Source organism: Bacillus rossius, chromosome 1 (genome assembly GCF_032445375.1).
Source record: "Bacillus rossius redtenbacheri isolate Brsri chromosome 1, Brsri_v3, whole genome shotgun sequence".
NCBI lineage: Eukaryota > Metazoa > Arthropoda > Insecta > Phasmatodea > Bacillidae > Bacillus > Bacillus rossius.
This window is the reverse complement of record NC_086330.1, coordinates 357,357,866-357,372,088: the sequence shown is the minus strand read 5'-3', so window position 1 is coordinate 357,372,088 and position 14,223 is coordinate 357,357,866. Positions and strand designations below refer to the sequence as shown.

The window sequence follows — 14,223 nt, the reverse complement described above, 5'->3', positions numbered from 1 at the left end:
GTCCTTCAGATAAACTGTGAGCCAATCCGAGAAGCAATATAAAGATACAGTTGTTTTAATTATAGCATATCGTGAAACGAATCCGCGAATTTTTCCGGTCTCTATAGTATAGTTAAAATAATACAATTAAAATTATATCTTGGGGATTGACAAAGTGTGACTGAAGGGTTAAGTGGCTTTGGTGCAAAGTGCTGGGGCTGTGTACTTACCCGCCAGTAGGCTCCACGGCATGGCCAGCCTTAACCTCGTCATTCTCTGACGTCCCTGAGCCTGCAACAGCACGAGAAAAAAAATCCGTTAGTAATTTCGATGTATATTATGCCTGGCCCTTAATAAAATCATTCTCATCCAAGCTTGGTCTGTACTCGGAATAACATGCCCACGTTGGGAAAACAACACAACCTCACGCTACATTATCTACCTCGACTTAGTCAAAAAACTAATTTATTTTTAAGGGTTAACATCGTGTACGTAAACCCAAGAATTTTATTATTTAGTTTTTTTTACGGCTATGGTATGATTTTTAACAAACCACTGCATAGAAGATAATTTATTACTGTCAAAATAGTTAACTCATTAAAAAAATATTTTTAATGAGTGTAATAAAAAATAAATAATACTACACCACAGTCGATAATTTCTTCCAGCCTTCATTTCAAAAGTACAAAAATCAATCCCCCGTAAACAGCGCCATTCAGTGCAAAGAGTGAAACTAAAGATTTATTTATTATTGATTTCGTATTCGCTGTGAGTGGTTTTTTGGTACCAACAGCAGCTGTCTTCTTTCTTTGTAGCTACTTGTTACTTGCTTTCGTGTGTGTTGTGATTGTGATATTTTTCATATTTAAAAAAAAAAAATGTGGCGAAGAAAAATTAATGTAATAACAACTCAACACACGTGATGAAAATTGTTGGTCATATTTATAAGATTTTCTTTCTTTCGTGCAAAGTGTAATAAATTGGCTCAAACTTGGATACCACGTGCAATTCAGTTCAGATTTTCGCCGGTAATTTCCCTTCGTTTTGGTGGGGATAATACATTAAGATATTTTTAAGACTATATAACAATGTATGTTGATATAATTATTACAATAGTAATAATTCCCAAAATAAATATGATTTAATAGTAAAAACCGATAACGTCATACGAGAAACTATTTTTGTCAACCAGTCACCACTAACTTCAGGAATTCTACATTTTTTATTACTTTCACAAAAGGTTCCTTTAGAAACCAGTTGCCAAGAAACAGTTTGTAATACTACCTTAAATATATTGTAACTTTGTACAACATGAAGCTATGGTTAATTTTACATATTTGAAATACGTTTTTCGAGGTAATCCTGAGTATTTCTTTCGAAGATTGGGAATTGATTTTATATTTTAATTAATGTTTCATCAAAGTATACATTTTTAAACCATGAAAAGATAACTGAATATTCATCAATTTGATTTGATTTTGTTGTATCATGCTTATTATGTACGCAGTTAATACTGGAGAGTTATTCTGGGAGCGGTTTACAAATAACTTTAACTATTGGAGGTACTGGTACAACACAAAGCATAAATGCCCTAGTAATAATCCAAACCGAGTGTTACTGCGAACAATATTTTGTAGTGATACAGCTAGCTGTTTTAATGTAAATGTACAAATTAACAAATATCTATATAATTTTACCTGAATAATTTTTCAAAAAAAAAAAAAAAAAAATACACTGTGTGAACTATGTGTTGGCAAATAAAAACTGTTGAAACCAAGATGGCGTCTTTCGCTACATGTGTCTGCTTCTTTAGCAGATAGAGCTCAATGTCGACAACGAATTTTACTTCAAGCGCTTTCTGACTCGGTGCTAGAGAGTTGTAAAGGAGTTTTAACGATCTGCCACAGTTCCCGCGTGACACGTGTAGAGTGGCATACTGCAGTCGTGGGAGAACAGTCCTTATTACCAGAGCACGATTTATGCTTTACCACACTCTTACTTCTCATCGGCTTCTATTAGAGGCTTCTGACTGCGCACTTCTTTCCCAAAACATTTTCATAGTTAATATCTAGAGACCTGATATCAAGAATCCAAAAACGTTTGTCTTTTTACTGCATCAGTCATTGGGCCACAGTTTATCTGAATGATACTCGGCCAATGAAAAACCTTTAACAAAAGAAGTATCTAATCACTAGCGTCCCAGTTAACAGGTGTTATGGCTCACAAGTCAGTAGCCAATGAGCACATGTAATTTTCCCGCGTGCGTAGAGGATCATGGAGTATATCCTATAGGTCATTGAAATCGCGAATTTTTCCAGTCTCTATTAATATCATATCCGAGTCTCTCAATTGTGTTCGCAAAATAATAATACATTTTTAATACGAATGTTAGTGTAAAATTCTAATGATTTATGTAACAGTTATGATTATAGGCGTTTTTAGGCTTCGAATATTTAATAGCAAAAAGAAAAAAATTAGTTTTGAAAAAAAATTGTGACAATACATGTTACCATTTTAAAATTTACATTGCACATAACCTCAGTCACGTAAACAACAAATTAAGTGAATCATTCGCATGTCTCTCGTTGTAATTAAAAGCAATACGTTTAAATTGATTCCCACCAAATTTTAGTTCGCTTTTAGGCATGTTTGATGCACAGTAAGCTTTTTCTCTAATTTGTACTTGATGTCAAAGTAGCAGATATGTTTATAAAAGAATATAGAAGAATAATAAGTGAACCTCCCATGAAAAAGATGCTAAGAAGAGTTAGTTTGTAACAAAAAAAAATGTATATAGAAAAATATATGAGGATAAGCTAACATGATAAGTAGACACCAGAAAAATTCATAATTTCAATGTCTCATAGGATAGATGTAATGTTCATCTACGCACTCGGTAAATATACACCTGCTCATTGGCTACTGACTAATGACACCTGTTAACTGGATGCTGGTGTTTCGATACTTCTTATGTTCAATGTTTTTCACTGGCCCAGAATACTTCAGATAAACTGCGGTCCAATCATTGAAGTAGTAAAAAGGCAAACGTATTTGGATTCAAACTTATAGCGAAATGAATCCACGAATTTTTCAGGTCTCTATCTAATAATAAGTAATAATTTAAAAACACATGTTACTAAATTACATCATTTAAGACGATACTGGTGGAAAATGATGACAGGTATACGAAAACAACTAGCTACAGATTTCAAACCAATAAACATAATGAAATTTTATGTAGCATAATTGTCTGAAAAACTTACAAAAATAGTTCACTGGTTCCAGATATTAAAATCTATACTTTGTAAGACATAAAGGTACAGCAATTTTTTTTTTCATACCAAACCGCTCGCAAACATTTCGTTTGATAGAAACTCAGAACAGGCACTAAACACATGACAATCGCACACAGCTCACACTTTTCGTTTTTAATCGCAGTTTCATGGATACGTAAAAAGTTGAAAGTAAAAAGAAAAATTCGACCACAAACTTCAGAAGAAACGACGTAACTATTTTTTCCTCGCAATAAGGTAAATATTTTCATTTCCAAATGAAGGGATGTGACTTTGTCAACAGCATCTTTTAATGGATGGCTTAAGAAGTGAGTGCCAAAGTGTTTGATACACACAAAATATGTGACTTTCTATTGAAAACGGCAAGCAGGTTACATTTTTGTTTCCTTGCCTAAATTACTTTGATAAGATACTGAGTATCAAAGCGCTAACTTTAACGTGTTTACTTTAACTTGTGCCGATCATGTGTCATTGATTTTCAACAGTTAAATAAAAAATAAATAAATAATTACATGAATAACAAAATTAGCTGAAGTTCAATATCACTATTTTAAAATCACTCTACTTTTTTTTTCGTTTCCTGATCAAGATAGTTTTAAAACAAGAAAAACTAAATTGGAGTTACTAAGAAATTTACAAAAAAAAAAAAAAAGATATGGGACGACTATCCACACTTGCTAACTAAAAGTTAACGTTTCTTTACAAACCATGCTCCAATCAAGATAAGTCATTCGTAACATAAAATACAGAGGAGGATTTAAAGTTACGTAAGACGAAAATTTCCACGTTCGTGGCGCCCCAGCATCAACTTGGAAGCTAACACCGTGTCCACATTTGTCTGAAATATCCATAGAAGAGGCTCTCTGTACTGGAAAGAAGTATGCAAGTAAACGAATATGTAGACTTCTCGAGTAATTACGTAAACAAAATCATTATATTAAAAAGCTTTATGTTTGTTGTGTCGGGTATAAAAACTTAGTAATTTCAAAACTGGTAAAATATATTACACCGTATATTTTAAGCAGGATTAACATATTGATAAAATAAATTCTTAAATAGGTTTATAAGAAAAGTTTGTCAGCCGTAAGCACTAATGCGATACTTAAATTACTATATAAAAAAGGAGAAACCCAAATACACTGCCCATAATTCGTGTGTTTGCAATCGAGTATAAACAATGTTTTATGCAATAAAAAATTATAGGGCTAATTTTCTCCAAAAATTTAGTTTACAAACAATTTAGCCTGGCAGGCTGAAATTATTTATATAGACCAACAATTATTTATCTGAAATGTTCTAATAATCTTCAAGGGAAAGTGTAGTATGCGATATCACGAGATACGTAGCTACGTACTTGAATTCCGACAAGGCCTAAGTTTGATCTTTATATATTTGGTCTTGACCAGCCGGGAGCTATCAAACTTACGCGCGCTTAACCCCTTCTGAACTGCAGTTTGAAAATAGAAAACGTATGTGCCGCAGCCACCATCTCGTATCCAGACGAAATTGATACTCTTATAACATTTTGTAGCCTGTTATTACGCTCTAATGATGTCTCCGTCTGAACCTGTGAGAAGATTACCGGAGAAATTCATAGTGCTGGCCAGAAGTCCTTGCAAGCTGTCAGTGGGAGAGTGATGTAGCATGAAAGGCAAGATCGTCGAAAGGGGAAGTAAAGGGAGGATAGACATGTCAGTGGGGCACATCCAATAAGGTGCGACATTATTCTTCAAGTGTTATACCCATTCAAAATAAGTTGACCGATTGATGCTCAACGATTGATACGTAGGTACACGCGCCATCATCATCGCAAAAACGGTTTTTAAACCGAACAGTCACAACCGTGACATTCCGAGTCGATACATATCGTACCGTCGGGCTCAACCTACTGTACGGATCTGCCGAACCCGTACGAGTGAAGCATCTACATCAAACCAATTCATAAGACTTTTGGCCCGCACTTTCAGTTTCTGGTAACCCTAATGCCGGGCTGACTTCGTGGCAAAAGTGCCTTAAACAGCTGGAACCAGCTCGAAGTAGCTCACCAGACTTTTGACCCGCATTTTAAGTGCCGGGCTGGCTTCGTGTCTAGAGCGCCTTAAACAACTTTAACCAGCATGACCTAGCTTGCCAGACTTTTGGCCAGAACTATACTTTCATGGTTGCACTTGTGCCCAGTTGGCTTCGTGGCGGGAGCGCCTTAAAACCCGAACCAACTCGAACCAACTGACAAGACTTTTGACCTGCACTATACATTCCTGGGCGCCCTTGCACCGGCTGACTTCGTGGCGGGAGCGCTTTAAACAGCTCGAACAAACTGGCAAGGCGTTTGACCTGCACTATACATTCCTGGGCGCCCTTGCGCCGGCTGACTTCGTGTCGGGAGCGCTTTAAACAGCTCGAACCAACTGGCGCAAGACGTTTGACCTGCACTATACATTCCTGGGCGCCCTTGCGCCGGCTGACTTCGTGTCGGGAGCGCTTTAAACAGCTCGAACCAACTGGCGCAAGACGTTTGACCTGCACTATACATTCCTGGGCGCCCTTGCGCCGGCTGACTTCGTGTCGGGAGCGCTTTAAACAGCTCGAACCAACTGGCGCAAGACGTTTGACCTGCACTATACATTCCTGGGCGCCCTTGCGCCGGCTGACTTCGTGTCGGGAGCGCTTTAAACAGCTCGAACCAACTGGCGCAAGACGTTTGACCTGCACTATACATTCCTGGGCGCCCTTGCGCCGGCTGACTTCGTGTCGGGAGCGCTTTAAACAGCTCGAACCAACTGGCGCAAGACGTTTGACCTGCACTATACATTCCTGGGCGCCCTTGCGCCGGCTGACTTCGTTGCGGGAGGTCTTTGAACAGCTCGAACCAACTGGCAAGACGTTTGACCTGCACTATACATTCCTGGGCGCCCTTGCGCCGGCTGACTTCGTGTCGGGAGCGCTTTAAACAGCTCGAACCAACTGGCGCAAGACGTTTGACCTGCACTATACATTCCTGGGCGCCCTTGCGCCGGCTGACTTCGTGTCGGGAGCGCTTTAAACAGCTCGAGCAAACTGGCAAGACGTTTGACCTGCACTATACATTCCTGGGCGCCCTTGCGCCGGCTGACTTCGTGGCGGGAGCGCTTTGAACAGCTCGAACCAACTGGCAAGACGTTTGACCTGCACTATACATTCGTGGTTGCCCTTGCGCCGTGGGCTTCGTGGCGGGAGTTCCTTAAACAGCTTTCACTTGTGCGTGCTGCCGGCGCCTCTCTCGGACGAGGTGACCTCGCGCGCGTGCCTGGCCGCGGAGAGAGGCCAATAAAAGGCCCGCTCCCTGAGACGGCCGAACACTTTTGTTGTTTGTGGTGCGCTAGCGCATTTACTTTCATTTAAGACAATTTCATGGCCACGCGCCACTGCTGGATATCGCTGGTTTTTTCCATGGAAGAAACTCAAATAGTGGACAGCTTATAGGAATACATAAACACACCCGCGGTTTATCAACATACTTGCCGGGCCCGCCACTATATCCGAGTAGAATAGTTTACACAGTGATGCGTGCAAAGAAAAAATTGTTTACAAGCGACGTAACTACTCGGTATAAATACATAAACGTGCTAAAATCTTGATTCATGATATACGATACTATCAAAAAGTAATTAATAAAAATCTGTCTAATATATTATTTTACGTGATTTTTAACAAATTAACATTGAAAACTACCAACAAAATAAAAAAAAAATGTCTTGGTCTAAATACATTTTCTTATCGCCAAGTCCACCACCTTTTAGGTAGATTTCGAAGAAACATAACCTATTGTAGACGTTACCATGGTGCAACATCCTGAAATTTTTGGTATAGTTTTTCGTTTCATGGTTCCTAGACCCAAAAACCATCGTCAAACAAAATAAATTATATATATATATATACACATTAAATTTTTTAGATACGATAACTGTCGTATTTTTTCACACATCACTTGCAAATTGTTACATAAAATATAAACATGGAAAATCTTGGTCACGTTCGTTAATGGGCAATATCCATTGAAGGGGGTAGAACTTGGGAAGGATTTATTAAAAACAGAATTATCTTTATAAGATTCATAATATTATGAATATCACATCCGTTCAAACGCATTCCAACTCATAGGAGTAATACCAAACACTTTTGTCAAAAAAACATTTTTGATACGACCAACCATAACTGCAAGGGGTGGAAAAACATGGGTTGGAGGACAAAAAAAAATCATAACTCTGTTCGTAGGCACACCATCGAATTCGTTCAGAGTGTTTGTTAATTTTATCATTTTTATATAAAACTTTTGGCCGAATGAATTTTTGATAAAAGAAACCATTATTGCTAAAGGTTGAAAAAATCTTGCGTTGGAAATTAAAAACTTCCCTTACATATATACTATCGAATCCATTGTTATTTTTGTTTAACTATCTAAATATTGTCTAAAACAACTGTTAAAATAAATTTTTATCTAATCAACTATTACTGCATGGGGTGGAAATAACAAGGTTTGAAAGTAAAACATTAGTCATTTTTAATATCTATATAATCAAATCCTATATAATTTATGGTATAAATACTAAACTTCATCTAAAACTTAGGTTGAAACAATGAAACTAATTATTACCGTAAAAACAGGGATTGAATTTTAAAAAAATTCAAAACTTTCTTAGTATCACATTCGTTCGAAATTATATAAACCATTTTAATATTATCTTAAAGCTTAGTGTAAAGCAAATTTTCACACGACCACGTTATTAGTGAAAGGGAAAAAAAATAGTGTTTGAAGGTCAAAAAATAATTACCTTTGTTGCCAAATAATATGAAAATCGTTCTAAGCTATTCAATGCTGGATACTCTCAGGTAAAAATATTCGTAATATTTTCGTTGCATGGAAATTGAGAAAATATTTAATCGATCATTTTGTAATATTGGAGAGCATAAATATGTTAAGTACATTAAGTTATTAAAATATTCCAGAACTTTTATAGAAGCTGCTAAAATATTTCCAGAACAAATATGTTATTTCGAAATCTACCTACGCTCGTAGGCTGTCGAAAGATATTTTTTTAATAAGCCGTGAACATACACGATTTCGATTCTGTACTAACATACTTGTAGATAATATCGTGGGGTAAATGTAAAAAAAAAAATTGGAAATAAAGTTTCTTATGTCTCGAGTTTCGTAAAAAAAGGTAAAGAACAGTTTCTGTGTCCTGAATAAGTTGGGAAGTGCAAAGCATATATTTCATAAGAAATATGCCCAGAACTTCTGACTATTTTCCGATACAGAAATAATTTTATTTTCCTTAAATATGACAATGTTATATGTAGTGATGGACTGAATCCAATTTTCTCGAATTCGAATCCCAAAGAGTACTTCGAATACCCCCCCCCCCCCCCCCCCACACACACACACACCTTTTAAAACCAAATCTAAGTATCAAGGGTTAAAAATAAAATAAAATAATTCACAAGAAATAAAAATGCTAACTGTGGTGTTTAAACATTCAACCATTTCACAAACTTATTTTCCAGACTGTTAAATTATAATATATTGAGGAACAGGATAAGTATGAAGAAAAAAATTTACTTAGTAAACTTCCCTCAAGGGTTATCAGTGTTGATTTCTTTTTTTTAAGTTTACTTTAGTTCCTCTGATATTTGTCGTCGAATATTGTTCCTCGATTATATCTTATCCTTCGAATACTAAGGATTCGATGATACTTGAGGATTCGAGGATTCGATTGAGCCATCCATATAGTTGTATGTAAAGACGCCAGATTTCAAGAAACTGGACTTACCACTTTTTTTCCCCCAATAACTATAACGATGTGTTCTTCAGAAAAAACATACTATTTTTGGATCAGTAGGGGGATTCCCGGACGAACCAGGAAATTCTCGGCCACTTCCCCCTCCCCTTCTCGAGTAGCTCGCGGCCCAGAAGGTGAAGACGTAGTGTGACCTCGGCGGCAGGGGTCACCTTAAAGGACCAGCTACGGCCAGCAGAAAATAAAAAAAGAGAGAAAAAAAACAACTCTGTGCTCATAACGAGAAAACTACACCGCAACAGCAGCACGCAAAATAATAATAATAAAAAAACACTCGACAAACCAGTCCTCTGTAATAAAACAACAAGAGTGCAAGGACTCGGGTGGAAAATTACCGCGTACATTTATTTCTCCCACGTGAACTGTATAAACTCCTCTCGTAAACCGTGCAAACTTTACAGCCGGGGTGGCGGAAGACATTCATCACTCACGGTCAAAGGTTAAGGTTTAATTTTTTTACATAACTGACATGTTGTTTAACCTAAAATAAAAATAATATATTAAAAATAAGAGCGCGTGTAACTCGGTACACACGATAGAAGTAAAACTTATTTGGCAATCCAAACCTCGGCATATAAGTACATCGCAGAGAAAGAGATAGATAGAGAAGGAGAGAAAGACAGAAAGTAGACAATTTTATAAATATTACTCACTGTTGAAATACACCATAAAGAAGAACTGTACGTGTTACTGTTTCTTCAAACAATTCTGTCATTTGGAACATGCTAAACTTATGAATGAAATATGAAATTCATAATAGGTAGCGCTATCTACACGGGAAATTCAGGGACTATCTCAATAGCGCTCTCTACGCTGCTGGTTGAACAAGGAGGAACGCGAGCGTGCTGTTAGCAAATGTAAAATTAGAAGCCTTCACAGCTGACTGTGTAGGATACCTAGTATAACTTTTTCTCTCTGAAACTAACGCTTGCACACACTCTCTGTCTTATCCTTTCGTTCATCTATCTCTCTCGGTTCTTTTTTTTTTTTGGGGGGGGGGGGATTAATTGCACAAAGAGGAAAACACAAAATATCGCAGCAACGTATATAGCATGGTGATCTTTTTATATATCTTTGGTAAAGTACCTATTTTCTGTCCATTTCACGTCAGAAATGTTTTACAACAATGTTTCACGAAAACGTTGTATTAAAATTCGGCCTTGAAATTTTACTCTCACCGTTCCCAAAGAAGTTTGACTTCAAACATTCTTTAAGATTAACTTCAACGCAGCATATTTGGGAAGTAAGTGCTGTTGCCTCCAGATTCGCGCACGTAACGAGTAGTGCAGCGACATGAACAAAGTGAGCACTTTCTCGTGGTTGTCGCAGTTGGCAGCATTGTTGCAGTTCAGTGATACCAGATCTGAAGTAGCAAATAATAAAAATATATCTAACAATAAAACATGTCCAGAAATTACACACACACAAAAAAAATTACGAGTGTAGACATGAAGTGTACTTTGCAAAATCCTTCAGCTGAAGTGTGGAGATGGCGATTTATATTTGAAATCTGTCGCATGAAACACAGTGACTTCTTCCCGCTCATGCGGAATATGTCAAACTTGAACGTGGTTTTCTACAGATGAATCCAAGGCGTTAATGTGGCATAACAGCTCCTTCTCATTGGCCTGTTCAAATGCGGAACGAACTTCTTTCGCCAATCAGTGCCAGCAAGGAAAGGAATGATCCAGACATGAACAGAAGAGTATTGAGGACTAACAGCCATTCGAAATTTCTGTGAAATCTCACGTTATATAATTCTGTGCTTGTTGCGTAATGGGGGTTAAGTCACAAATGGTTAATACATAGTGATATTGAATTACTTACTTTTAAAATTGATAAGGGAGATTAGAGACATTATTTTAAAACAATTAATGAGTTTCCAAAGTTCTAAAGCAGTTAATAAAGCTAAAAATAACTGACTTCAAGAAACCTGATAATTTTCAATCGCTATTTTCTCAAAACTATGATTTTGGACTTAACCCCTTTTACGCAAAAAGCACAGAATTATTAGATACCTCAAAAATTGTGTTATTCCCGCACGTTTGTGCACAGATAAGTCGATGTCTGTCTTCCAGGGGCTGCCGCCACGTAATACCTTCCTTGTGTTGTTAAAACTTGGCAAATAGAGCTGTGCTTGCAGTTGAGGGTTGGGTTCAGATCAGTGGCGGATCCAAGGGGAGGGGCCACCAGGGGAAAGTGCCCCCCCCCCCTTGAAAAACCAGTTGTCTGCTACATTAATATTGCCGACAAAAATGATTGTTTCTGAAACCAATAAAATATTTTAATATAATTAATTAATTTCTTGTAGAATCATAAAATCTGGTGGTTGGATGTTATGTGTAGTGTGAGTATATTAAATACAAATTTAGTAATTTTAAGAAATTTTTTTCTCTGGCTTCTCTGAAATCCTAGAGTGCCCCCACCGAGGTGAACCTCTGGATCCGCCACTGGTTCAGATGGGACCGGATTCACGTTGAGGCCCAAAACAACTTGAGCTGGTCCGCCCTCCCCGAGGTGCGAACTTGTCCCTCGGCCAGGCGGCAGGTGGACCCGGTGGTCAGCACAGGGCAGTGGGCGTGGCTCGCCGCTGCGAAACGCCCCGCTGCCTCGCAGCGCGCGCGGAGAAAGCCCCGCCTGCAGCAAGCAGGCCGGCCAACCCCGCAAACCTTCCGCCGATTCATCACATTGCCATCCGGGGCAGTAAGCGTGGGCGAGGCCAGAAACCAAAGTTTCCATGACTCGCCAAGTGCATAGTAATTCAGGTGCACCCCACACTGGTGAAGAATCATTTGAATCGACGGCGGGGGCGCGTGTCTTGTGGGATAGGTTTGCGCTGGTAGGTTGTGTAATGCTATAAAAGTTACGTGTACCTAATTCGGCGGGGGAGTGAAGCTCCCCAAGTTAGATCGGGTAACTGGCGTGGCAAACCCTCCGCAGCCGAAACACAGCTTCGTGTTCGGACGCGGGAACGTCCACTCGTCCGTTAAAGGCGCCCGCCTCGGCAGGGGTGTATGTGTGTGAGGCGGGATGATAAGCGCGACGCTCGCTGGTGCTTCTAGCGCGGTGTCTCCTCTGGACTAGTAGCGCGCAGTCTTCTCGTCGTCACAGGATCACTGTGAAATTTGAGCGGTGACCGTAACATTATATGGCCGAGAAATGAAGATAAAGGTGTGATGCAAGTCCCTTAAGTGCTTTCAAGAATCTGTACTGGTTGTTTTAAGCCTAAAAATGACTCTGAAAACATGCGTTTTTAGCAATTTTAAGTCTTCTAAAAATACAGTTTAAAAACTTAATCCGAAATCAAAAGTACTTTTTGGCCCTCGGAGAACTCTTAAATGCTTTTTGTAAGCAGACCTCACTCAGATATCTTGAGTAGTTTTTTATCGCCCTGTTTTTCCTGAAGCTCTGCAGACCGCGTGTGTGTCCGGGTAGGCGGAGCCCTTAACACAGTGATAATCGGGCGTAACTTTCTTTGGTGTCACGAAATAACGTCAGATTCGAACCGCCAATAACTACAAGGCTAAATAACGCGTCAAAAAAGGGTACTGAGTCCACTCTCGGAATTATAGAAAACGCAAGTCAGAGGAAAACTCGAGTCGAAAGGAATCCTAAAAGCTTAAAAAGTCCAGTGCCTAGAGAATGCGAGAGCTTCGGCAGCGTCGAAAATCACAAAAAATTACGGCGCGGAACAGAACTATACGATCGCCTGACACACGGTGCTTTATTCGGGTGGTAACTCACTCAGAAAACACAAATTTTCTTACTGCCCAACGGCTGAAACAGAAAATTTAATCAGTTGATCTCTTTCCTAAATTTTACGTACGCATATGATATATAAAAAAATGTATCGTATCGTGACAATACATCTTCTCTCATCCTTAGTTAGCACTGTGCATTCTTTTGCTCTCTCTTTCCCATGCAATATTTCTGCCATTGGCACTGTTTTTTCCCCTTCAATGTTCTCTGTTTCCATACATAGTAATTCAGTGTTTTGTATGGTACTGTACTCTATTATGATAGTGGTGCACGGTTCTTAGTTCCATGTTACTGAAGAGTGAAATAATTTGTAGTAAACAGAGAAAAAATGGACAAACACCCTCCCCCCCCCCCTCCAATCTTTGGTGAGGAGTGTTATTATGAGTAGTTGTGTGGTACTATACCCCCTGCTTAGCACACTATTAAACATTTTCACTATGAATTTACAAATTATTGCAAATACAAATGCAAATATTTGTAAACAAACGTACAATTTACTATTTTACTTTGAACTAAACTCTTGTAGTGTGAATAAAATCATCAAATAACTTTTTTTTTATTTCACAGCTAATTTTTTTTTCTTTCTATGTATATGGTTTCCTCTCAAGTCAAGATAGTTCATACCATGGAGGTATAAGCAATTTTATAGAAAAACAAATCGTAGCTGTGTAATAGCTAGTATTCCATTAATTAGTTAAATCTATTGAAGAACTCGCTAGGAAGAATCGTAAATAATCCAGCATGTAGTAAATATTATTTTAAAAATAACCCAATACCAACACAACTCCAAGATATTAACGTTAAACTTCGAAATATATATATATTTTTTTTCTATGCAGATTGTTAAAGGGGTGAGGGTTCTCGTACTTGGCAAACATTGAACACACCAACTTCATATCTTCTCGCCTTCTTGGTTCTTACGAAGATCGCGTAATCAGAAACTAAGAAAAACCCTTCGTTTATTTGAGGTGCATTCTGCGTTAGAATTCTGCCATTTAACTGCAATTATAACAGTGAACTCAGGAATCCTGCGTGGATATAAATGACCTAATAGATTGCTGTTCAAACTTCAAAGGGTAGGAAGTTTTAAAGTGAAATCACAATTCTTTATTGTTTAGGCTGAAAACGTCCCTTTTACTTGGTCCAGTGGCTAGCGTGTCTGGCTGGTGGTCACAGGGCCCCGGGTTCGATTCCTGGCCGAGAAGGGGATTTTTTCAAACCTTCTCCCTGCGTTCAAGACCGGGTGTTTGTGATGTCCTTTTCACTTTCATCCTGCGGAAGGCAATGATAAACCATCCTCCCCTGGCAAGCATAGGGGCTGTTGCCTGGTCTAAAGACACTCTGTAATAGGTAAA

The 14,223-nt window shown here is 38.4% G+C and overlaps 1 protein-coding gene across 2 annotated transcripts in view; it reads right to left on the bottom strand.

The window, feature by feature from the left end:
- LOC134528281 (nucleolar protein dao-5) overlaps positions 1-14,223 on the bottom strand; it is a 164,650-nt gene that overhangs the window by 78,307 nt on the left and 72,120 nt on the right. For both annotated transcript variants that reach the window (XM_063361771.1, XM_063361772.1), the window contains exon 2: positions 210-270. In XM_063361771.1, the coding sequence (XP_063217841.1) occupies positions 210-252 (43 nt within the window). In that variant the 5' untranslated portion in view covers positions 253-270. The remainder of the gene's footprint in view (positions 1-209; positions 271-14,223) is intronic.